At 34.8% G+C, this 26811-nt stretch overlaps 2 protein-coding genes across 2 annotated transcripts in view; one reads left to right on the top strand and one right to left on the bottom strand.

The window, feature by feature from the left end:
• Lk6 (MAPK interacting serine/threonine Lk6 kinase) overlaps positions 1-26811 on the top strand; it is a 307705-nt gene that overhangs the window by 1377 nt on the left and 279517 nt on the right. The gene's annotated exons all lie outside the window — the stretch shown is intronic.
• On the bottom strand, positions 11724-25559 carry LOC140433050 (uncharacterized). Its single transcript, XM_072521116.1, has 4 exons — positions 25412-25559; positions 12866-12942; positions 12397-12510; positions 11724-12338 (listed from the first exon to the last, which is right to left on the bottom strand). Exons 1-4 carry the CDS (start codon positions 25557-25559, stop codon positions 11868-11870), a joined length of 810 nt encoding a protein of 269 aa, XP_072377217.1. The 3' UTR covers positions 11724-11867.

Raw genomic sequence — 26811 nt, 5'->3', positions numbered from 1 at the left:
ACGGTTGCCAGGACTTAATTATTCGGGAAAACCCTGTGCAGTGTAATCACTAAATATATAGTTTGTTTTTGGCACGGCTTTTGTCATAGGATATTGAAATGTGGTGAAATGGTATGATGAAATGGTGTATAAGAATTTTCTAGATCAGACGATTTGATTGATTTATCAATATTTTAAAACGTATTCATCATTTTCTACTATATTGAACGGGAAATCTTTTCCGAAATGAAAATCGAAACATGAAAATCAAATATTGTTCTGAATGGGCTCTACTCTTAGTTTATCTCTATTATTAGTCGATATATTTATGGAATATTTTGAAACAAATATTTCTAAACAAAATTTAAAACCCACAGTATGGTGGAGATATGTAAAAGATGTATTGAATACATTGTATTCTCAATATGGCCTCGTGGATCAGAGTTGTTGGACACATTTCTAAATGATAATAACTATAAAGAAAAGACAATAACATTTACCATGAAAAGGAATATGAGACTCAGGTGTATACAAAATCAACACACACCAACAGATATTCACATTACAAATCAAATCACAATATTAATATTAAGCCAAAATTACTTGTTCTAACGAAAATTCGTTCTTAGAGGAAACACATTTGTTAACATCTGTTTTATTAAAAAATGATTATCCTTTATCGTTTATAAATAAGGAATTTTCAACAATAGATCGAATAGAACAAAACAACTTAGAACGAGATCCTACAACATATACAAGGGATAATACGAGGAAAATAACAATCTTCTTCTTCTTCTCGTGGCACTACAACTCGGGGTGGGTTTTGGCTGACTGCACAACTTGCTTCCATCTTGAACGGTCATGCATAATAGTTGGGTCAGTGGGTAGCCCCATTGTTCTTAGATCTGACCATATATTGTCTCTCCATCGCATTCGTGGACGTCCTAAGGGCCTTTTTCCTGTGGGGGCTTCCTCCCATATTAGCTTGGCAAGGTGGTTATTAGGGAGTCTATGGACATGGTCATCTTAGACGTTGGGATTTAATCTCTTGGACTATATCGCTATCGCTCTATACATCTGCTTGACCTCAGCATTTGTTCTCATTCTAAACATCTAAAGTTTCTTTCAGTTTCTTTGGTCAGGGTCCACGTCTCACACCCATACATGAGCACCGGTCTAATCACCGTTTTATATATTCTGATTTTTGATGTTCGTGTTAGGCTTTTAGATTTAATAGTATTGTGAAGCCTGTACATGTGTTTGCTGTTGAATTCTTCCTTTAATCTCTTTCGCGATGTCGTTATCTGCAGTGATTGTTGCTCCGAGATATTTAAAACTCTCCACTCTTTCAAAGTTATATAGGTCTATTGTAACATTTTGCCCTATTCTATCTCGTCCCTTTTGTCTGTTGATGCACATGTATTTGGTTTTCTCTTCGTTTACCCTTAGACCAGTTTTCTTTACCTCTACCTTCAATTTATTAAAAGTCTTCTTCACATTGTGTTTCCTACAATATCAATGTCATCTACGTATGCTAGTAGTAATTTTGGCCCACTTACTGTCAGTAATTCTGTTTTAAGTTGTGCTGCTCTTACTACTTTCTCCAGGATGATATTAAAGAGGAGAGGTGACAGCGCATCTCCTTGTTTCAGGCCACTGCTTATTTTGAAATGTTCTGAGAGTTTGTTACCTATCCGTATTCTGGATCTACAGCTATTCACACATAACTTAACAAGCTGGATAAGTTTTTTTGGAACTGAAAGATCTGCCATTGCATTCCATATCTGATCCCTTTTAATGCTGTTGTATGCTTGACGGAAATCTATGAAGAGATTATGGATAGTTCTATTGAATTCCCATCCTTTTTCAAGCAGCTGTCTTAGAGTAAAGATTTGATCTATGGTCAATATATGTTTTCTGAAGCCGGCTTGGTATTCCCCCATGAAATTTTCTACAAACGGTGTCATTATACTTAATAGGATGTTCGATAAGATTTTATATGCCGTATTAAGTAGGGAGATTCCTCTATAATTAGAGCACTTGGTTTTGTCTTCCTTTTTATGGATGGGGATTATTACACTTTCGTGCCATTTTGTTGGTATTTTTTCTTCTTTCCGTATAAGTGTTATTACTTTGTGTATTTGTCTATGAAGAGTTTCTCCTCCGTACTTAAGGAATTCAGCCAGTATATTGTCAGAGCCTGGATGCTTTTCCGTTCTTCAATTTGTTAATTGCTTGCAATGTTTCATCTATTTTGGGGTCCTCTACCGGTAGGTCCACCCCAAAATACATATTTCTGTTGTTCGTACTTCCTTTTTTTCTCTCTAATTAATTTTCTTGTTTCTCGGCGTGAAGTTGCATAGTTTTCTTTACTTTCTGCTGTTTCTTGTTGAAGCATAATGTTTCTCTTTATCTGTCTGTCGTGTACTTTTCATGACATTCTCTATCAAACCATTTTCTTGTTCTCTTCCTGCTTTTTCCTATTATTAGTTCTGCTGACTCCATAATTGATTTTTCCATTTGTTGCCACAGCCTGTCGACATTATTGCTCTGGTCTACTGTATTTAGATGCTGTTTAATTTCTTGTTTGTAATTTTCTCGGATGTAAGACCAAATACTTACCATGTCGGGTATTATGAGGTTTTTTTCCTCATGATTTACTATGGAATCACTAACAGGAGAATTTTACTGTCATCATGGCATGTAGTTGTCTTTTTAAAGACGAATCACATGCTATGGTTTTTTCTGACAAATATTCTTGGAGCATGGATTACAGAAGATACTGATCAGACAAAAGAGATAAGATGCCGCATTGAAATTGCACGGTAAACTTTTAATAGAATGAGAAAACTTTCCTGTATGATGTTATATTTTCTCCACCCTTTTGTATGGGGTTTAGGCCTAGAGGTAGATAGGTAGCCACTTCAGCACACTTTGACCTTTGACCTCTTTGACGTCACGTCGTTCCTGTGCAGCTCCGTTCCTTATATGATCATGCCGCCTCGCCATTTTTCTAGTTCTGGGATTAACCACTAGTCTTCACCGTCAGTAATTAGCCATTTAATCCGAATTAATTTACAAATTAATTTTGTAGTTCAACTATTATCCACTAGTCGTCAGTATCTATGATTAGCCATTTTTAGTCCAAATTATTTTTCAAATTAATTTACAAATTAATAACAAATATTAAATAAAAAAGTCTAGTTTAGTAAATATTAGTTATTTGTTCATCAGTTTATACTCACCTATGTCGTTCATCCTTAGTTTACTCCCTATGCGAGGAACAGCAAAAACGGTGTTTTTTCGATGTAAAAATTCTTCTTCTTCCTCTATAAGCAATTCCGCTTGTTAATTGGCGGATTAATACCTATATGGAAGGTTGTCACTCCATTTTTTGCGCGGCCGTCCGATAATTCTTCCTTCTGTTGATTGGTGACTTATCTCTTGCTGTTTTGACGACGGATCTCCTCCATTCTGCTTATGTGATTATTCCATTATTTTTTTCTATTTTGTGTCCGTTCATTTATACAATGTACATTACATTTTCTTCTAATATCTTCACTTCTCTTTCGATGTCTCCTTTATTACTCCTGATATTACCTGTAATTCTTCTCAGTACTCTCATCTCTGCCTTTTCCGGTAGCCTTTGCTTTGTGACTGTGTCGGTCTTATTTCTGAGGCATATGTCATTATTGGTCTTATACTGGCTTTATAAATTCTTGACTTCATCTCAGTGTTAATGTGTCTGTTTCGCCATATAGTGTTATTAAGGCATACTGCCAGTCTATTTGCTTGATCTTTCTTCTTCTTACTTGATCTCTCACTTCTTTGTCCAGGTCTCCATAGCTAGACAGTGTAATTCCCAGATATTTTATTTCCATTACTTGTTTATTACTGACGCCATCAATTTCTATTTTACATCTGGTTGGTTCTTTGGTGACTACTATTGTTTTAGTTTTCTGAGATGAGATTGTCATATTAAATTTTTTTGCTTTTATATTAAATCTGTGGACCAGTCTATGCAGACTATCTTAAGCTTGGGTTATCAATATTGCGTCGTCTGCGTAACAGAGTATTTTTATTTCTTTGTCTTCCATTCTGTATCTTCTTCCTTTGTTAACGCTTTTGATGATTTCATCCATGGTCAAATTGAAGAGCATAGGGCTCAATGAATCCCCTTGTCTTATTCCGCTGCCTATTTCTATAGGTTCTGTAAGTTGACACAGAAATGCTGGTCTATTATACTCTTGTGATTTCTCAGTAATTTGCTTTATAACGAATATTGCATCTGTACACGATCTTTCACTATTAAACCCTGTTGTTCATCAAACTTAACCTCTGTCTGTAAAAATGTCTTGACAAACATTTTCTAAGGCTGTAAGTTAGGATTGCTTTAGTAGTAGCTAAGATATGATTTTTTAAAATTACCAACTTTTGGCTTGAACCAAATTGCACTTAATATTATTCCACATTCATCCTATTCTTCAGATCTGCGTAGAATTCAAAAGAATACTCCAGGAAAAAAGATTCGATTCAAATCGGATTATTATGTAAATTGAGATGTAATTGAAGTCAAAGACAAATCGTTTTATAAAAAAGACGTGTCAGAGAAACTTCGATCAATATTTTGTCCTAGAACAGGACTACTTTTCTGAATAGGTCCGAGACTTACTGTAAAGTGCTATACTATTTTTTAATAAACATATAAAATTGGAGTTTTCGATGATAAACAAACTGTTTACTTAAAAATGCTTTGTCCCAACGTAAAAACTAGTACGAATCAAGCAGCTACGTGACTATAGACAGCTTCTAAAATATTGGAATAAACAGAATCATTAAAATGTAACCCTGACCGAAATTAGGCGGTTTGTTTGCCTCTAATATGTGGAAGAAACAATTAGTTTAAGTGTATATGTAGGTACGTATTTTGTAATGCAACTCAAAATACGTGTCAAACAGAAATCGATCGAGAAGCATGTATGAAGAAAATCCAGACGTTGCAACGGATGAGGGCTTTAGGCCAGGAGCGACTGCACGGTGTTGTTGTCATTGTATTCTAGTCACATTGTGGAGAGAAAAGCTGATAATTAAAAGTTTTACAGGACTTCTATCCTTAATAATCTTTTATTAAAAGAAAAAAAATTGCACCTGAGTCTACAATTAATCAATATTTTCGATATTTTCCTGGAGTTTGGTTATTTTATTACAACATATCCTAACGGTCTGATGCAATACTGCATCTCGTAATACCGCCGTCTTCGTACGGCTTCAACACTTTTATATTATTAGATTATATTATAAAATCAGCATTATATTTAGCTCTTAACTCCAAATACAATCGCAATGAATCCTTTTACTCACTTCTAATGTTTCTACAAAACGAAATTTCACTCAGCGACTTCGGCGAATCGTTGGAGCTTAAGTTGATTTTTGTGCCAATTTGCGATCGCTAACGAAATTACCTATGAACTACTTTTTAAATATAATCTCGTTTATCTAGAAAAAAGTACGGTGAGGTTACCGAAAGTAATGGAATTTTACTGTAACTTTGCCAAGAATATTTATCGATATTAATGGATGTGTGTCTAGTGCATTCACCTTTTGTGCGAATTCAGTTCATTTCAGTCTTTTTGCGGTTTCGGAATGTGATTATATATATATATATATATATATATATATATATATATATATATATATATATATATCATCATCATCATTGGTGCTACAGCCCTATAAAAGAGCCTCGACCTTCCCAAGTCTATTACGCCAGTCAGTTCTATCCATTGCCAACTGTTGCCAGTTTGCTGCGCCTATTTGTCTACCATCCTCATCTACACCATCCCTCCATCTGAGTTTTGGTCTACCCCTTTTTCTACTTCCCACAGGTTGTGACATAAGGATTCTTCTAGGAGGGTTGTTCTGCTGTGATCTTGCCAGATGTCCTGCCCATCTTAGTCTTCCTATTTTTATAAAGGATACTACGTCTTTACCACCAAATATATGTTTATATCTGTGATATATCTCGTAGTTGTACCTCCTTCTCCAAACACCATTTTCACAGATGCCACCAAATATTCTTCTCAGGATCCTTCGTTCAAATATAAGCAGGAGATTTTCATCTGCCTTGGAAATGGTCCATGCCTCAGACCCATATGTCAACACTGGCTGTATAAGGGTTTTGTATATGGTTATTTTTGTTTTTTGGCTTAAGTTTCTGCTTCTCATATGTCTACTCAGTCCAAAATAGCATTTGTTTGCTAGGATTATTCTTCGCTTGATTTCTTCAGTCATGACGTTCTCCTTGGTGATCAGGGAGCCCAAGTATGTGAATTTGTCCACCACTTCAAAGGTAGAATTATCAACCGTGAGTTGGTGGCCGATGTTTCTGGCTCTATTGTTGGGTGTTGATGCCATTATCTTAGTTTTATTTTCATTTACTTGCAGGCCCATATTTTTTGAGGCGTGTGACAAGGTGGCATACACCTCTTCCAGCCTGCGTGTTGTGCGGGCAACCAGATCAACATCATCTGCATATGCCAAAATTTGGGATGATTTACCAAAAATGTTTCCTCTGCTGTCTATTTGGGCATCCCTGACCGCCTTTTCCAAAGCTATGTTGAAAAGGAGACACGCCAGCGCATCTCCCTGTCGCAACCCAACATGCGTTTCAAATGCCTGTGATTGTTCGCCCTGTATTTGGACTCTGCAAACAACTTTACGCATTGTAGCCTCAACCAATCTTATCAGTTTATCGGGGATGTGGAATTCATCCATGGCTTCATACAATTTATTTCTTAGGACACTATCATAGGCCGATTTAAAATCTACGAAAAGATGGTATGTGTCGATATTAAATTCACTGGTTTTTTCCAGTATTTGCCTTAGCACAAAGATCTGGTCTGTTGTTGATCGACCAGGCCTAAAACCACTTTGATATTCGCCAAGAAGCTCCTCTGAATATTCACTCAGGCGACCATATAAAATACTCGAAAATATTTTGCATGCTGTATTAAGGAGGGTTATTCCCCTATAGTTTCTACATTCTAATTCATCGCCCTTTTTGTGTAGCGGGCAAACGATCCCAATACACCACTCTTCTGGGATTTGTTCTTCATTCCAGGCTCTCAGTATGATTTTATATATATGATTAGTCAGAGTAGCACCTCCACATTTAATAAGTTCCGCGGGTATACCATCACTTCCTGGAGATTTATTATTTTTTAGGTGTTTTATTGCATCCCGTACTTCCTGAATTGATGGAGGCTCCAATGGTGTATTGTTGTTTGCTCCTGGGGGTGGTTGATTTGGATCTTCTACTTCGATAGTAAGCAGTTCTTTATAGTGTTCCACCCACCTTTTCAATACTTCTTCTTTTGTATTGAGTATATGCCCCTCCTTATCCTTACATAGTCCGATCCTTGGTTTAAATTCTTTTCTTGCTTTATTTAGATTTTTATAGAATTTTCTTGTTTGATTTTCCTTTTTTAATGCCTCAAGTTCTTCCAATATTCTATTTTCATAAGTTCGCTTTTTTCTCCGATGGATGTACTTCTCTTCTCTTCTGAGATCTTTATATTTTTGTTCTTTTTCTCGGGTTCTTCTTTGCTGCATCAGTTTATATGCATTGTTCTTTCTTCTTGTAATGTCCTCGCACTCAGCATCGAACCACTCATTGCGTGGTGGTGGTCTTTGCGGCCCTAGAATGTTATTTGCTGCGTCTTTAATGTAATTTTTACACATTTCCCATTGTTCACTAATTGTTAGATTATCTTTAGTTATGTATTTAGTTTCGATATAGTTTTGAAACCTTTCTACCGTTTGCGGGTTTTTGAGGAGTTCAATATTAAGGCGCCTTGTTTTGGTACTTCTCTCCTTCTTCGCATTTGAGATTCTAGCCCGAATTCTTGTGCCAACTAGAAAATGATCTGAATCAATATTGGCGCCTCGATAGGTGCGGACATCCATAAGGTTGGAGAAGTGTCTAGCATCTATGATCACATGATCAATTTGGTTGTTCGTTAATCCATCAGGCGAGGTCCAAGTCCCCATATGTATTTTTTTGTGTAGAAAACATGTGCTTCCTACGATCATGTTCTTTGAGGCTGCGAAGGTGACTGCTCGGTGTCCATTCGAATTAGTATTATTATGGAGACTATATTTACCAATGTGCGGTAGATATATTTCTTCCCTTCCGATTTTTGCGTTCAGATCACCGATTATTATTTTAATGTCATTTCTGGGACAATTGTCATATGTTCTTTCTAATTCATCATAGAAATTGTCTTTTTCTTCGTCTTGCTTGTCCTCTGTTGGGGCATGTACATTAATAAGGCTAATATTAAAAAACTTGCCCCTGATCCTTAAGCAGCTCATTCGCGGATTTATCGGCTTAAAATCTATAACCAAGTGCTTGACTTTATTATTGACTATAAAGGCTGTCCCAAATTCATGTCTGGTTCTATGGCAACTATAGTATATATTGTAGTTTGCTTTTTGGATTATGCCATGACCTGTCCATCGTACTTCTTGTATTGCAGTAATATCAGCATTATATTGTGCTAATATGTCACACAGTTTGCGGATGTTTCCAGGTTCGTTAAGTGTGCGAACGTTCCAGGTAAATACTTTAAGATCATTATTTCCATTATTCAGGTCCTTATTTCGTTGCATAGGTCGTCGTCGAGATTTCCGTCCGGCATTTTTGACTTTCGATTTCGTAACTATTAGGTTTTACCGGGTTGGGTAGTTAACCCAACGCCAAACCCCCTTTTCGGAGGGCCATTTCACCCACTCTCGTCAGTTCCCGACCCAACTTTCCACCCGGGTTGGATACCAGATCTCCAGCTGGGTTGCTCGGTTAACAGGGGACACCAGCGTGAAGGTGAGAGTCGGATTTGAGTAGAAGAGGCTAGTTGGAGTAAACTGGAATCAACTCCATGTATTCGCATTCTACCCCTTTATCCCCCATATATATATATATATATATATATATATATATATATATATATATATATATATATATATATATATATATATATATTGTAACGTTATAAACGTCACATCTTAATTAATTTATATTTAAATAATTATTTTATTTTAATTTCTTTATTAATTTATTAATTCCTTAACCTTTAGAGTCTTTTTTACTATTTTTTCTTCAAAAAATAGTTGGCGCCCTCTCTCTTTCTGTCCGGTAGACTAAATATTCTGTTCTATGTTGACAGAAGAGCTAATTCCATCATAGACATATATCGCACCCTTAGTATTAAAAGGGCACATCTCGAAAATCGTTACTTTTGGGAAAACGAGATTAAAGATTAAGCAACTTCATCGTTTTCATTTACTCACCTATAACATTTTTATTTGAAAAGATAGATAAATAAAAATTTAGCTATACAATTTACAGTATTTGTACTCTATAATGGATAATCGAAATATTACAAAAAAAATAATTTAATTAAAAAAAAAAACGTTTCAAAAAATCTCTCCCAAGATAGGTCCCTCTCCCACTAAATTTCTTTAAATTTTGAAGGCATCTTACGAATTAAGCCTTTTAATGATTAAATATACACTATGTTTTTAAGTTACAAATCTAAATATGGCTGTGTAATAATAATGTTTAACTACTTTCAATGATAAAAGTGCCTCTTGTAAAGGAATTAATAAAACATTAAATCGTAAAAGATTAACAAAAAATAACTTTATTCTCAAAAACCTTAAAAAGTAATAGGCATGTAGCATACAAATCCAATAACAAAAACTATAACACTCTTTTTAGGGCAGTCATATAAAAAAAAACCAGAATTGTCTTTACGTTTATAATGTAACACAAAACTAAAACTTCTCACAAAAAATTACTGAATTTACTAGACAAAAAAATTAACAAATTTTCTCAACATAAAATCATTCTTCTTTTGTGCGAGCGCTTAAGATCTATCATATTCATTTTTAACAATCAGTCGTGTTTGAATAGAATAGAATAGCTAACGACTAGAATAGTAGCTAAAGAACTATGAAATATAAAATAGCCAGCAGGCTTAAGTTTTAAGTAATAGTCATAAAACATTTCAAAAATAAAACAAAGTATTAAAAATTACAATTAGAAAACAGTTACATTAACATATTATTATAGTAACAGGCATGATAAGAGTCAATAAGTCTCTTAGAAATTAATTCTTTGAGATCCTGTTTCTTATTTAAACTTAACTCAAATGGCGCACTATAAACTGTTTTGATGGATATTTCTTCATTATCCAACATTTTCTTTCTTTTGTTTCTAACATTTATTTGTTTAAACGCGTCTTTGTATGATGTCTTATATTGAAAAGAGAATGGGTTCCCTTTCGTAAATTTCATAACTTTGATGTGATTCCATACGATGGTATTCTTCTCTTCGTCAACGTTGAAATTATATCCCCACTTGACTTGTAAATCTTTCAAGTCGTAAAAGAAATCATGATTCAAAGTATGAACGATAAAAGGTTTCCCCGTTTTCCTAGCTCTCTGAATTGCGATGGTGTATTGAAGTGGTGCAAAGATTGGATCAGCTTTTAAATCTCTTGATATTTGTTTCTGTATCAGCATGTGTACATTGTCGGCTTCATTTTGCCTCTGACCTTTTATAAGGAATTTGTGAGTTATGCCCTTTAAGTTTTTTATAGTAGTGACTGCAAACATGTATAAAGAAGCTATGTATTTATTTTTGTTTTGGCCACAACAATTATCTGTTACAAATGTTACGTTAACTTCATGTTCACCTGCATCCTCACAAACCTTCTTTAAAAAGTCTAAAACGCAACTTCCAATCTCCACTGCACCTCTTTTTCCTTGGGTCTCATCCCAGAAATAGCAATGCACATCACCATAGCTTTTAAAATCGTCTTCATTCTCTGGTAATTTATTTAACACAGTCAAAGTAAAGTTGTAGCTATTCAATTTGGATTTATAATAAAACGATGATGTTTCTCCATTGGGACTTTGCATTATCGCTTGAACATCGTAGCAAACGCATAAATTATATTTGTCAAGAGTCATTCAATCATTCTTTTTTTCTGCTCGGCTTAATTCCTTTTCTTCTAGGTGAGTATCATATTTGACTTTGAGAGCAAGCCTCTGATCAGCAGAAGAGTTTTTATACTGTAAACAAAGATCGCATTGATCTTTCTTGGGTTGAAAAAACCCAAATTAAAATGGGTAGTAAAAATCTCATAAAACAAATGAAACTTTCCAGGATCTCGGGAATTATTCTTCTGTTTTTCTTGAAAGTCTCTAAACAAGTCAGTAATACTTTTCGATCCACTTATGAACTCTCTTGAGGTCGACGCTCTTAAATAATGCGATTCAATTCGTGGTATTAGATTGATAAATCTAATGATATCTTCTTTCAGATTGTCATCCACGCGTCTATGACTATTATGTTTGCCTCTTCTATCTTCTTCAACAGAATTGCAATTGTTAGTCTTATATCTTACTGTGCCAATCATTTTACTTGTTATTCCCAACGTATTGATAAAAAAATGTTTTGCAGACTCTGATTTTGGCGTTATCATGGTACAAGTAGAAAGCAGCATTTGGTGCTCTGGGATGTTGAGCGTTTCAATACTTATATTTAGGTTCAACTATAGCCATTCTTGCTTTTATAAACATAAGCTATAACTGCAAATCTCCTAGTGCCCAAAAACATTTAAAATGTTGAAGTCTTTTAGCCTCATCAAAATTTTCGCTGCATTTCTGATTGCATGGACTCTTTATTTGACGCGCAGGAACAACGTTTTTAGTCTTAGTAGAAATGTATTGTTCTCCTGCATTTCGTTTTATCTTTTGGTCATTTTGCTTCCATTTAGTAGGATCAGCTTTACGTTTCTTCGATCTCCTGGGCGATGTTGCAACTACTTCAGAAGTACCATCATCAGAGGAACTTGAAGATGAGCTTGGCGAACGTTTTCTACCTTGATGTTCATTATAAGTGGGATCATTGTCACTAATATCAGCATCACTCTCTTCTGAATTCTAGATTCTAGTATTGAAGGTGAAGTAGTTCTAGATGATAAAGACTGAGGCTGGGCTTCAATTTCTTTACCTTTTAGGATATGGGAAACAAATCGTCCTTGTTCCAGTGAACAACATCGAGAGGAATAGCTGCTGCTAGAAGATGACGAACTGCTACTGTTGACGCTAGAAGACGAACTGGAACTACTAGATGACGATCTCGACGAACGTTTTGATGTTGTTGCAGTAACAGTGTTAGTCTCAACCAAAGAACTATTTTGTAATGGCAGAGTATTTTCGGCTATTTCTTGTTGCTTTAAAAAGTTTTCTGATGAACTTAAAGGGATGTTCTCTTTTTCTTCATTGCTGACCTAAAAATGCAAAATAATATGTAAGTAGTTTATATATGTTAGTAAATTATAAACTTACGTTTGGGTCCTTATCGCAACTGTTTTCCCATTCATCAGGTAGATGTGAAACATTAAGAAGGTTTATAATTCTTTGCGATCGTGGACATATTTCTTCAATTTTTTTGCAATGTATCTGTAAGAGGTTAAGATATAGTTACCCTCTTATTTAATACTTGTTAGTACATAAAATAATAACAATAATTAAGGCCTTAGTACCGAAAAACTTTGTAGTTTATGGACACAACTAAGAAACTCGTTGAAATATTTTAGTATTACAAGGATTTAACTTTCAATGATATTGTAAATCAAACAGATATTTTTGTAATAACAAGAATCCTTTAGATATAGTTCCAAAAATCATACAATAATTTTAGTAATATAAAGAACTTTTTTTAAATAAACCCATAAATTTGAAGGAAGTTTTAGTAATATACAGCATTTAATCTTAATGTGCCTTTATAAAACAAAAAATATAAAACAACACTTACCTCAAGTTTTGTAATAGAAGGGCTCAACTTGTAATGAGAGCGCTCACTAACACACCTGCTTCGACAGACATCGGCACCTTACTGAATGGGTCTATCTCGCGGGAAGATGTGTTGGCGGAGAGGGGAGTACGAAAGGGTGACATTATATCGGGACTTGCTGTATATTCTCCGTTTTCAATTTCTGTCGAGGCCAAGTTGTAGTACTAGTAGTTTTATGCCCATTTATGCCAAAAACTCAGAAACCCTAATTCTCGAGATGTGCCCTTTTAATACTAAGGGTGCGATATGTTCTATGGCATCTGTGCTATACTTCATTGTAGTCACTCTCCACTGTTTCAGTCAATCAGCTTTTCTAACGTGGTGGGATATTTTTTTGTGTGTAGTTGAAATGTATAAAAGAAGGAAATATGAAATAAAATTCATTTTATGGCCTGCAGAAATCTCTTGGGTTTATGGAATAATTTATTAGTAAGACAGCAGAATTTCCTATACAGAAATAAGCAACCCATCAATGCCATAATTATCATTTCATTTTATTGTAAAGCTATAGGCAGAGTTTGCTTGTGCAAACTAAGTATCATTATTTTGTTTTATGCTGAATAAATATGATTAGTTATTTCATTGTTTTATTTGTTACCAACGACATAGACGATAAGCTCCCATAATTGATTGAAGTATTATTTTATAATAGTATTTCAATTCTCATTGATAGTCTTATCGTTACACATTGGCGCCTACCTAACTTGTCTTATTCGAAGATTTGAGCTCTGAATTTTTAGATATTAGATTAGATATTTCGGTCAATTTATCTTTCGATGTTGATTACCAGCAAACCTAATCTTCCTATTCTGATCTGTTAGGTCTTATACGAGGCGTGTTTTTTAAGTAAGTACCGTTTTGGAATTAAAAAAAGACGTGCAAAGATATGGCAATAATTTTATTTTTACATGAAAGCCTGTACCTTAATCTACTTTTCTACATCATTTCCGTGAATATTGAGGCACTTGTCATAACGTGGCACCAGTTTTTGAATACCCTCCTGATAAAATTCTGCCGCCTGACTTGTTAACCACTGCATCACAAATGTTTTGACTTTGGTATCGTCTTGAAGACGCTGACCGCCCAGGTGTTTCTTCAAGTGCTGGAACAAATGGTAGTCGCTGGGCGCCAGATCAGGGCTGTATGGAGGATGATCTAGAGTTTCCAATTTAAATGATTTGATGAGATCTTTGGTCTGATTAGCCACATGTGGACGGGCATTGTCATGCAGCAAAACAATACCCTTACTCAACTTGCCACGTCTTTTGTTCTGGATTGCACGACGCAGATTTTTCAATGTCTCACAATAAGACGCTGCATTGATTGTCTCATTACGAGGCAGAAACTCCACTAGCAATACTCCTTTTCTGTCCCAAAAACCTGTGCACATGATTTTCCGGGCAGAAATTGTTTGCTTAAACTTCACTCTTTTGGGTGATGATGAATGTCGCCATTCCATGGATAGTTGTTTCGATTCTGGTGTGACGTAGGCCACCCGCGTTTCGTCACCAGTAACAATTTGGTCTAAAAAATCTTCACCTTCACTGTGGTACAGCTCAAGAAAAGTCAATGCATTGCCTAAACATTGGGTTTTGTGCAAATCCGTCAACATTTTTGGAACCCAACGTGAACACAATTTCCGGTAATTCAAGTTCTCGGTAACAATGCGATACAAAATACTACGAGAATACTGAGGAAAGCAGTCGGACAATGATGAAATTGTAAAGCGTCTGTTTTCTCTCACCTTTTCGTCCACTTTCTGCACTAAATTTTCATTAACGACCGAAGGACGCCCACTCCGTTCTTCATCATGCACATTTGTGCGGCCATCTTTAAATGCTCTCACCCATTTCCTTACCATTCCATCACTCATAATGTTTTGTCAGTAAACTTCAACGATCTCACGATGAATATCGATCGGTTTTACGCCTTTAGCACTAAGAAATCGTATCACAGCCCGTACTTCACAATCAGCGTGACTCACGATTGTTGGAGGCATCTTAAACACTGGAGTAAACAAGTATACAATGAAGAATCAGACTGTAATGGCGTCAGTGCGTAGACAAGAGATGTAGGTAACCAGCGCTCATGCGCGGAACGCCGACCGTAGTGCTGCGGCGGCGGAATCGCAAAACAGTACTTACTTAAAAAACATGCCTCGTATCTGATTATTCAGGTACAAAATCTTATGTATGTATACACTGTATAATGTACACTTATGTATGCACTTATGTGTATATGCATACACTTTTTTTTTCTTTAGTATCTATTATATCAGAATATTGATATTAGTAATTTTTCTTTTATTATATCTCAATATGTAATTGGCTAAATAGCTAAGTGCTAAAGCCACAAAAAAAAAGGTACAAAATCAAAGGTAACAGATTCAAAGCTTTTAGTTCTCGTTTAACTCATTTGTCTGGTAGAATCTCCCGTCTACAGCCAACTTCTGTAGATGAAGAAAAATTGAAAAAAGCTATCCGCTTGATTTGTTAAAAATAGAAGCTACTTTGTCCTTTGTCTGATATTGTAGACCAACCTGATATTGTAGATCTCAATTAAACCTTAATTATTCTCAATCTTCAACATGACCCGTTAAGTATGTTCCTGTTTATAAATAAGGTCTTAAACAATTTTCTGGTAAAGAACTTCTAATTCCATTTCTGGAACAAATTTTAAAGTTTTCTAAGAACTGCACCAATGAAGATTTATTGATCTCTGCAGGAGATTTATTTGAAGGTGCTGCTTTTACTATTAATAATTTCACAAAAAAATCTTTCAATTCATGGTCTGAATTAGTTGCTTCCTTAAAGGAAACTTATTTACCATATAACTATGAAAGAAATTTGTGGAAACAAATACGTTCCACAAAACAGTCTTTTAGACAACCGGTCTCTGCATATATTTCTCATATGAAGTCTTTGATCAGACCTTACAAAGCATTGTAAGAGATTTGAATCTGCTCTTACTATTTCGTCTCGCAGCAAATTTTCTGTTGAGTCTCTTTCTTCGTCTGCTACATGTTGGAACTGCAACATGAAAGACCATACTTTTCAAGTGTGCAATAAACCCAAGAGAAAGTTTTATCATGGTTGTGGATTTAAGAATATCACCACATATGAATGTAGGAGATGTTCAAAAAACGGTTTGCTAGGTCAAGCTTCGGCAGACTGCATGCCTCAAAGCAGCCAAACATCTGTCCTAGAAACATCAAGCAAAGGCAAAAACATCCAAAGAAAAACTTTTCGAAAACGTTCAAACAACCAAAGTCAGTGAGTGTTTATAAGCAACTTATACCTAAAACTGCTTCTCCTTTTATATCTAATGATAATTTATGCACTTTTTCTTCACTACAATCCGAAAATTTATCTTCTTCTAGTACTTATGTTTCTTCTAGTGGTCCTATAAATTCTAAGGTACATTTCAATTCTGGTCCATTACTAGATGTTCATACTAATGATAATAGACCATGTATTTCTATTTCTGTAGGTAATGAGACAATCTCTGCACTTCTGGATAGTGGCAGTAATGTTAGTATCATTGGTTCTCCTTTATTTTTACTTATTATATATATACACCGGTATTTAGGAGCCATGCCCTTCCGGTAGGGATCTATGGAGGAGTATCACCGAGCCGCAAGCCCTTATCTCTTGCCGTACTGCTCCACCATAGCAATTCAGAGTACTTTAGGATATGTTTGGCTACCTGTTACTTTATTGAGTAAAACTGCGTCACTTAAAGCGTTAATAGTTCCTTCTATTTCACATAAAATGATATTAGGTATGGATTTTATTCATTTGTTTCAACTTTCTTTGGATTTCTTAAATTTTTCATTAAAAGCTACAGATTTATCTACTTGTATAGTAAATACCATTATCAGTTCTGAAAATATTTCTGACATTCAGCAATTACATCTCAACTCTGTTATTAAGTTGTTTAAAGAAATAGGTCCTACAGATTCCATTGGTAGAATTCATCTATATACACATCATATAGATAGTGTAATAAGTTTATTTGTAACTTGGGGAAAGTTAAGTTATTAAAGAATAATAGCATATCGACGTAGTCAATGAGACCCATGTGTTGTAGTTTGAAGAGCTGTATTATTAACAGTCTTATTATTGAAATTTGATTTCAAATCTTCTGTCAGTAGAGTGAATGTATCTCTAAACTGAGAATTTTTTTACTTTTTATGATTGTCTATAAAAATAAAGCAAAATCAGCTATATGTCTTCAAGGATTTGTCATCAACTATCCCTCATATACTTATAAAACCTTCAAAAACCTGTATAAGATTTTTTCAGCTTTTCTTTACTGGCCTATAAATCCAAGCCAGCCGTAACAGCCTCCTCCCATATCTTTTCTCCTTCGTAAGGATGTAGTGGCGTCATGTAATTTGTTTGACTATTTCTGTCCAATTATCTCTCTCCTCAATGTATTGACGAGAAGAAAATTCTATATATGAAAAGTGTGAGCACCCAATCCCCAGAAGACACACAGAAGTACAAAGAGAAAAACAGAGAAGTAAAACGAAGAAGGGCAAAAGAAAAGAATGAAGAATGGGAAGAAACATGTGCACAAATTGAGCAATACATAGGAGGAACAAGGAATTCGAAATCCTGGAAAATACTGAAATCTTTAAGGAAGAATAACAACGAAAAAGGTCCAAATACAATACATATGAGAAAAAGAGTGGGGAGACTACTATAAAGAACTACTCACAGAAAACCGCCCAGATTTCATAGAGACAGACACAGAACAGGAACAACAACAAAATCAGAATGAAGAACAGATTGAGATTAATCGAAGTAAAGAATGCCATAAAGACTTTAAAGAACAAAAAATCAGGGGGGCTAGGAGGAATCGTTAATGAACTAATTAAGTACGGAACGGACAAACTACACAGAATTATACACGAAATGTTCAGTAACGCTATAAACCTGAACCAAATACCAGAAGCATGGTCCAAAGTACATAATATAACCTCGATACATAAAAAGGGAGATAAGAAGAAATGCGGGAACTACAGAGGCATCAGTGTGATAGCATGTATGGGCAGGTTATATGGAAAAATACTGAAAGAAAAACTGGAAAAATCTATCTCAAATAAAATCGGAGATGATCAGGCGGGGTTCACGGCAGGAAGATCTTGCATAGACCACATTTATACACTCCAACAATTAATTGAAAAAAAATGGCAAAAAATAGACCAGTACACATGGCATTCATAGATTTAAAAAAGGCATATGAGACTGTCTCCAGAAAACAATTATGGAACACGATGAAGGAAATCTGAATAAGTCAGAGGTTAATAGAAGCCGTAAAAAACCTTTACAACAACAACAAGGTAAGAGTTAAAACCGGCAATACATACTCCAACGAATTTAAGACCACAAAAGGCTTATTGCAGGGATGCTCTACATCTCCGACACTGTTCAAGATATTCCTCGATCAAATATTAAAACCATGGAAAAGGAAATGTGAAGGGATAGGAATACTAATCCGGGACAACTTCTTGTACACATTAAGCTTTGCAGATGACCAAGTGGTAACGGCTCAAGATGAAGATCTGTGCTATATGCTCCGAAAATTAGAAAAGGAATACACAAAAAATGGACTGGAAATAAATCTAGAAAAGACCGAATATTTAACAACAGAGCAAGAACCAGCGAGAAACTTGGAAATGGACAATAATAGGGAAATTAACGGCACTGACAAATTCAAATATTTAGGATTCATACACTCAAAAAATGGAACCACCGAGCAAGAGATAACCAGCAGATTAGCACAGACAAGAACATGTATTAAACAAATGAACGGGGTACTGTGGGATAGACAGATTACCAGAAATAGAAAGAAGAGAATTTATAACACCTTGGTACGCAGTATAATGAGTTATGGAGCAGAGAATTGGGTAATAAATAAACGAAACAGGTCCAAAATCACAGCAACTGAAATGGAGTTCATGAGAAGAAGCTGCAGAGTGACAAAAATGGATCGTATCAGAAATGAGGAGATAAAACGAAGAATGGCAGTAGAACAAGACATACTCAGCTATATCGTAGAAAAACGTTTAATTTGGTATGGACATGTGAGAAGAACAGATCATACAAGGTGGATAGCAAAGATTTCGGATTGGAGCCCAATAGGAAGGAGGAAAAGAGGTAGACCCCGAAGATCATGGAGGGATGAAGTGGACGAGGCCATGGAAAGACGAGACCTTAGAGATGGAGAATGGCAGAATAGAAAGGACTGGAGACGTTGGCTGAAAGAAGGAAGGCGGCGACAGCTGTGTTGTTTTGCTTCGGAGAATATGTAACCAGTCATCTCCTTTATTTGGTCCGACCATCGTACTGGAGATCTTCCTCTGGATCTTTTACCCGCTACGTTACCTTCCACTATCAATCGCTCCATGGCTTCTCTTCTTCTAGTTATATGTATAAATATATAGTCCACAAAGCATAAATATGTTTCTATGTCAAAGTCTCGAGATTTATCGATAATTGGACGAATATTAAGAATATGTTCTCTTGTTCCTTTACCTGCGACGAATCCGCATTGTTCTTGGGGAATTTGTGGTAAGAGAATTGATTTTAGTTTTTCATTGATGATGGTTAGAAGTACTTTGCTCGCGTGTGATATCAATGCTACTGTACGGTAATTACTGTAATCTGTCGGTGAGCCTTTTTTTATATATGGGAATAAACGTGAGTTTACCTCAGTCATTTGGCCACTTTCCGGTATTCCAGATCTCATTGCAAATTCTAAGCATTACTTCCGTCCCTAATTCTCCCATTTCTTTGAGTGTTTCAGCTGTTATTCCATTTTCTCCTTCTGCTTTTCTGAATTTTAGCTTTTTAATTGCCGCCGTAACAACCATATGATACAAATCATATTTAAATAGAATTGGCAAAATACTATCTTACGGATAAAGTCACGTTTTTGTCAATTTAAAAAGTTATCTTTGTTTTATTAAATTTTAAAACTCTATACTTAAAAAAAATCAACCTATATTACTTTTATTGCAAACACCTAACGATGTTGTACAAGAGACTCATTTTATATTTTTAACGTTTACGGAAAATCCGTTTACCTCTAGTATAATTTTAGAAATTAGCCGTTTGAACCATTGCCAGTTGAATTTCGAGTACTTTGTTGCGTTCTATATTTTTAGAAATACCCCCATCATTTCCGTAATTACTAGTTCTTTATCTGTAGGACTCTGTCACCGGGCTGCGCGCAACACACCACTTCGAATTTATTAAGATTCGTGGTATCTCCCGCAAAATCTAAATTAAGATTAAGGCCCATTTGCACCGAGCGTTATGAGCCTCGCTTGCTGAAAGGGGGAACCTGAGAGGCTTAATCACCGAGAAGGAATTACTTCTCTGAGAGATACAAGTCTTACGAAACGAGAAACTAGGAGAAGGTAATCTACGAGACGTTTTAAAGCCGAAATAAGTAAATTAGCTAAGTTTTGGTTGAATCACAAAGTTTTCAGTGAAAAATCATAAATTTCTCGAGTTATATCTAACAAAAACATAGTTTTCTAAAAAGTATTGTTACAATTAGACAAAAACTCTCGATACTTTCCTATTTTTAGAGTTACACTGATAGTAATAATATTTCATTGTGTTCAATACATTTATTTAAACATACTTTTTAACAAATGTCTGCAACAATCAACAATATCAAAATTACCATGTTCTAACAATGATGGCAAGTAGTGACAACTGACAATGAGTCCCCATCCATTGTGCCTAGAGCCCCGTGACCGTAATCATAACCTACTGTTATGACATCTTTCCTTTTTTTACATTTGATAGTCATTAAAACGCACTGGAGCCCTTTTGAATCTAGCGCTAGTTCTATTTCCAGCATTCATCTGGGAGGTTGAAGGTTCCTCTACTCCAGGACTCTGATTCCCAAATGATCTATCATTATGTGCAAAATCAGTATTCTTCTTAATTTCCCCTTTAAGAAGGAAGGCCTCAAGTGATAACTGTTTCGCCTGACCACTTCCCCATTTTCTTTCTGCATTAAATAAGATTTGGGTGCCTCATCTACTCTTTCCAGAATTTTACCTGGTCTCCATTCTCTACCCTCTCTGACACCTACATTCTCTCCTGTTTCCCTTCTTACATTGGTGTTTCTATCATAATAACTTGTATATTCGTTTCTTTATGCCTCTAGTTTCTCCCACTCTTCCTTTAGATTTATATCTTTGTGCTTTTTAGTTGATGGTAGCTTCGATCTAAGAACCCTGTTAGTCACTAATTGGGCCGGTGTTTTATCTGTTCCATTTATTGGAGTATTGCGATACTCCAGGAGCGACATATCTAAGTCGTCACACTTTCTAAATATGATGGCTCTGACAAGTAGTGACAACTGACAACAAGTCAACAATCCATTGTGCCTAGAGCCCCTTGACCGTAATCATAACCTACTGATATGACACTGATAATACTGTGTTGATATTTATATGTGATATAATTATTTTCAATAACATCAACCAAAGCAAAATGGCAGTTACAAAATTCAAAGAAAATATGCGCATGTAACTTTTTCAAATGCATGTACCCCTTCCTGTACAAGTTCAAACCAAACATGAACTTACTCATTATGCTTTGAACAAAAGAGGCAGATGCACGATTTGTTAAAAAAAAACTCTGAACTACATGTTCGAATTTATGCTGTAAAAAATACAAAACGAGTAACATGTGTATGCAGCGGATGTAAAGACAACCCTTTTATGTGTTTAGAATGTTTCTTTGCCAACCATGTTTTCACAAAAAATAATTAAAACATGTACAATAAAATTTACTCACCTAATTTTCTAGTTAAAAAATACTACGTCCTATGTTACTTTTTATATATGCTGTACTGTTATAAAAATAAAGAAAAGTTATTGTATAGTTAATTTTCATTTTATTATCCCTTATACCTATAAAAGTTAAAAAATCCCAGAATATTTTTTAATATTATAATTCTACGCCATACTCAATGATATTCCTATTTAAGTAGACGGTAAATGTATACCAACCACGAAGGCATGGCCGAAACAGTTAAAGCCAAAAATTCGAGTTTTTGAAAATGATTCATAACTTTTCTAAAAATGCACAAAAAACATTAATTTCGCGGGAGAATATAGACAATATCACAAATATTCAACAATAAAATTTCAAGTAATTTCACTTAATAGTTATTGCAAAATTGACATTGTTTATCCCAGAAAGCTTTTATCTACAACGATGTTATGCTTAAATCATTGACTCTGCATGAATTCAGAAGGACCAAATTGAAGAAATGCCAAGTGAGACAGATGAATCAGATTCGACTTGGTATTCCGACGAAGATTCTGATCATGAATTGAGTAGATCCATCAGCTTCTAGTCCAACTTTCAGGGATGACAACAACGTACATTAACAGCTTTAAACGAAAGAGAGTTAGTTGAAAATCATCTAAATGTAGTCTGGGAGATGTATCAAGAAGATAATCCAAATCAGGTCAATTTATTTTACAAAGAGATTAGAATTATCACAATACAAAAGTGGTCTGAAAGAAATATACAAAGCAATGTTTGCAAATGCCGAATCATTGGAATATTTCGAACTATTCTTAACTGACGACATAATTAGTGTAATAGTTGATGAAACAAATCTTTACGCCACTCTGGTTCAATACCAATACTTACGACTGGTCAAGATATCTCTCAGCAATCTAGACTTCATCAATGGTGACCAGTTGATAAGGCGGAAATATATCGATTCCTTGCCCCTGTTGGATGGATGGGATTGGTGAAAGTACCAGTTCTTCGCAATTATTGGCGAACAGATAATTTATATAATTTCCAACTTATAGCCAGGTCTGTTATGTCCAGAAACAGATTCGAAATCATTTTAAAAATGCTTCATTTATCGGACACGAAAGCCCCAGAAAATGACCGCTTATATAAAATACGAAACGTTGACAATATGTTTATCAGCAATTTCCAAAAAATTTGTATCGATAAAAGTCTGATTCCATGGAAAGGACGATTGCTCTTCCGACAGTATATACCCAATAAACACCACAAATATGGCATACAAATTTTTAAGTTGTGTTGTGACAAAGGATAAACCTGGAATATGTCGATATACTGTGGAAGATCAAAAAATGGAGAGGGCGTTGCTGAGAGTATACCCACTTATGTGGTACATTCAGGCTCGATCGGAAATATTTGCCACATGTTGTTAATGCCAAACTAAAAAAAGGGAGAATTTGCTGCCAGCACGAGTAAAGATGGTACATATTAGTATTTTGAAAAAGAGCGGTAAGAGAGTTGTTTTTGTCCTTACTGAAAAAGATTCTGCATTACAGACTATAAAAAAGAGCACACGTTAAGGAAGTAATATCACCAAACCATAGTGAACAGTTGACTATAACACAGGAAAGTCTTCCATCGATTTGAGCGACCAAATGGCGTCATATAGTACAGCATTGAGACGTTGTACCAAGCGGTACAGAAAATTATTATTTGAAATTATATGAGGGACTAGCATCGTTGATAAATCATTCTCTATACAACAATAATGATTTGAGAATGTAGAAGTCCCTTAAAATTACTGAATTTAGGGAACAGGTAATCCGTTCTATGTTGAAAAAATACACAACTGATATACTACCACCGCCAAATCCGCGTAAGCCTGGACACAAATTAATTCGAAAAATGATTGGAGATCCAGCACGAAAAACTAAAGGAAGGTGTTCGGAATGCTATAAAAGGTATGGCAAAAAAGGAACTGTGGTTGACGGAAAAATCAAATTTGCAACTCAAGTACGAACATGTGCACCGGATGCAATAAAATGTTTTGTTTAACGTCCTTTAATAAATATCATTAGTTATTTTTTGAAAATAATATTTTTTTCATTTAATATTTTATTTTTTTATTATTTACTAAAAAACCCATAGTATCTACAACCCATTCACGTGAGATATCCGTTGGGGTCACTACTACACGTCTCCAATGTAAAATGCATTAAACTGTGTATTTTATAGGAAACACCAATATATGGTCGACTGGTGTGTCCTATAAGAAACACTGGGCTCTTTCAGAAGTCTAGCGTGTGTCCTATAGGAAACACTGGCAGTCAATCTGTTAAGTGAAACTTCCTGAAATTTTTATTGCTGAATTTTTGTAATATTGTCTCAATTCCCACGCGAAATTAAAGTTTTTTGTGCAATTTTTAGAAAATTTATTAATAATTTTCAAAAAATCGACTTTTTAAGCTGTTTTTGCAATAATTCCGAAACAAATTAACAAAAATAACTTGACAAATTCTCATTTTAAAGGATTTTCTATTCTTTTCAGTAAAATTGTGTCACTTTTCCATATAATTTACCAGTCTTCTTTGATCTTACATTGGTGAACTTCCTGTATATTTTATCTGCGTTTTTCTTCATAGTCTTTATTATTACCTTAAGGATTTCGTTTATTTGACACATATTGCTATGAAATAAATTTCGGAAGCAGTCCGACCGAATTTTTTCTTACATAAATCTCAATGATAATCGCAGCGTCTCAGTCATTCGATTTTCTAGTCGGAATTTTATGGTTTCACATCGCAATATAAACAATTTTTGGCTGTTGGACTAGGAAGCCGAGGTGTCGACTGAAAGAATGTTTTTCGCAAGGATAAATGTTTCCTTGAAAATTTAGAACGGTCCACATTAAAAGTATTTTCAAACGTGACGTCGAAGTGCATATTATTTTTATAGCGTGTCTACGAGGGTCGTAGTAAATTTACTGTCTTATATAACGGTTTTGCTAGTACAATTGACGGTAAATGAGTTTAAGGCATGATGCTACTCGAAAACAACGCCAAAAACATAGACTTAAAAAACCATACAAGGTTAGGAGGTACTCTAACAAATTTAAATATTGAATACAAATAATTGAACAAAAAGTAGAAATTTGAAGATTTCTAGGTGTTCGAACCAAAGTTCAGATTTTTATTTAAAGCTGTGCTTTCTACAATTTTCAAAGCAATCAGACGATGAATGGACAGACATGAGGAATCTAAAGTTGCAATCCACAACATATCGATCATCTAATACTCAAAATACGAGTATTATACTCAAAATACGAGTAAGTAAATATAAAGAAAAGATACTTCTGGGTTTCTATCCAGTCGATCTGATGAGTTCAGCTGTATTAGTACCTTTTCTGTAGAATGAACCGTTGTCTCGGAAACAACGCTTGAAGCAAGGCGATTTTGAATGTCAGTTATGTGCGCGAAATCATTTTTTTAAATAAAATTTATATCAACTCAAAAATCAAATTGCATTTTAAAAGTGAATACTGCAACTTTCGTAATCAATTTTTGCTGTTAATTATAATGTAATACTTTCTTCTTTCCCTGAATATATCCAAGTTTATACAGATGCATTTTGCAAACTTGTGGTTAATGTGTCCTCGGCAGTCATATGTTTTTGACTTGGTCTTAATCATCCGCTGGAAATTTACTTTGGTCCACTGGCAAAGAACCTGTACCAACAAATCCCGGAACGATGATATCCGGAGTTAGATATTTTATCCATAAGTCTTTGATGGCAATAGAAAAATCTTTTTTCGACATTTTGTTCTTATTGATAACACCCAAACATTCTCTCATTTCTATGAGTAATATCCTATTCCATTCTGTTTTTAGAGGACTAAAAACAGAAAAATCTAGAGGCTGTAGTCTGTGCGTTAGATGGCTAGGAAGTCGAAATAAAATTATTTGGTGTTCTAGGATAGCTTGTACAAGTCTTGCACTTATATGGCTTTTGTGTCCATCAAACATTAAGAGTGCTTTTTGAGTAGGCTCCAAATTTGGCAGTGATCTTTTAACTTTTTTTCACATGGGGTATAAACTGACCAACAAACCAATTAAAGAAGACTGGCTCTTCCATATATCGTTTAGGAGTTGCCGCATATGTGGTCCCTGGAAAATCTAAACCACTTCCAGTCCATCTTGGTAAGACTGCTCTTCCTTGAAAAATTATGTGAGGTGGTAAATAAGAACCATCAGCACTAATGCAACAGTTGATTTAGTGAGTGTACCAGTGAAAATATTGTGAAATTTTTAAGAGACTGTAACATATTGAACCACATATAAGTATGTTATTTATTTGTTATTTGTTATCATTATTGTTTACATTAAATCCATCCGCTAATAACCAATATGATTGATGCGGCTGCCTTTAAATAAAAAAAAAATTGATGGTAAATAAATGTTGAGCGATTATTGTAATTTTTTTTGTAATTTTTTAAGATTTACTATGAGATCAATCAAATTTATTGACGTTTCAATTTCCACTTCGGAAAGAGTGATTTCCGAAGTGGAAATTGAAACGTCAATAAACTAATTTTAAACTTCAATTGTGGCTTATTCCCATTAAAACAGTAATTACTATGAGATGCCACAAGAAAATAGCTTCAGAACAGTATTAAGAAACCGTTATGGGCCCAGCGTTTTTCAAAATTTTCGGAGATTGGAAATTCTTTACGAAAAAGTGGCACATTGTCAAATTTCAATCAAATTTTTACGAATATGTAGACAATACCAGAGGTAGAACTTAATACCAAAGGGCTTGAAGTTGCGTCCAACATATTCAAGCAGAGGGTTGGAAAAAATTCGACACAAATCCAGTTTGTCCATGATCCGGGAAAGGTTGCAATTTCATAGATCCAATTTTTTTATTGTTGAACAAGATATTGTAAGTATTGAAGATTTGCTTTTCAATGTGATCAAATTCATATTTTAATGGAATTACTTTTAAGTTTACATATACAGTATATGAAAATTCATATGAGAAACAAAAAAATATACATTTCAATAAAATTTACTTATCACTCCCATTGGCTGGTGCCTGTAGTATGAT

The sequence above is a fragment of the Diabrotica undecimpunctata genome, chromosome 2 (assembly GCF_040954645.1).
Source record: "Diabrotica undecimpunctata isolate CICGRU chromosome 2, icDiaUnde3, whole genome shotgun sequence".
Lineage (NCBI taxonomy): Eukaryota > Metazoa > Arthropoda > Insecta > Coleoptera > Chrysomelidae > Diabrotica > Diabrotica undecimpunctata.
This window is presented reverse-complemented; position numbering and strand designations above follow the sequence as displayed.

Bases quoted from the DNA above. Each gene is read 5' to 3' on its own strand.
- LOC140433050 (XM_072521116.1), bottom strand. From the start codon at position 25,559: ATGAGAGAATGTTTGGGTGTTATCAATAAGAACAAAATGTCGAAAAAA. The intron at 12,943-25,411 runs GTAAATTTCCAG...CCATTCAGTAAG, and splicing joins TTCTTTGCCAGTGGACCAAA to GTGCCGATGTCTGTCGAAGC. The intron at 12,339-12,396 runs GTAAGTTTATAA...TTGCATTTTTAG, and splicing joins GTTGCGATAAGGACCCAAAC to GTCAGCAATGAAGAAAAAGA.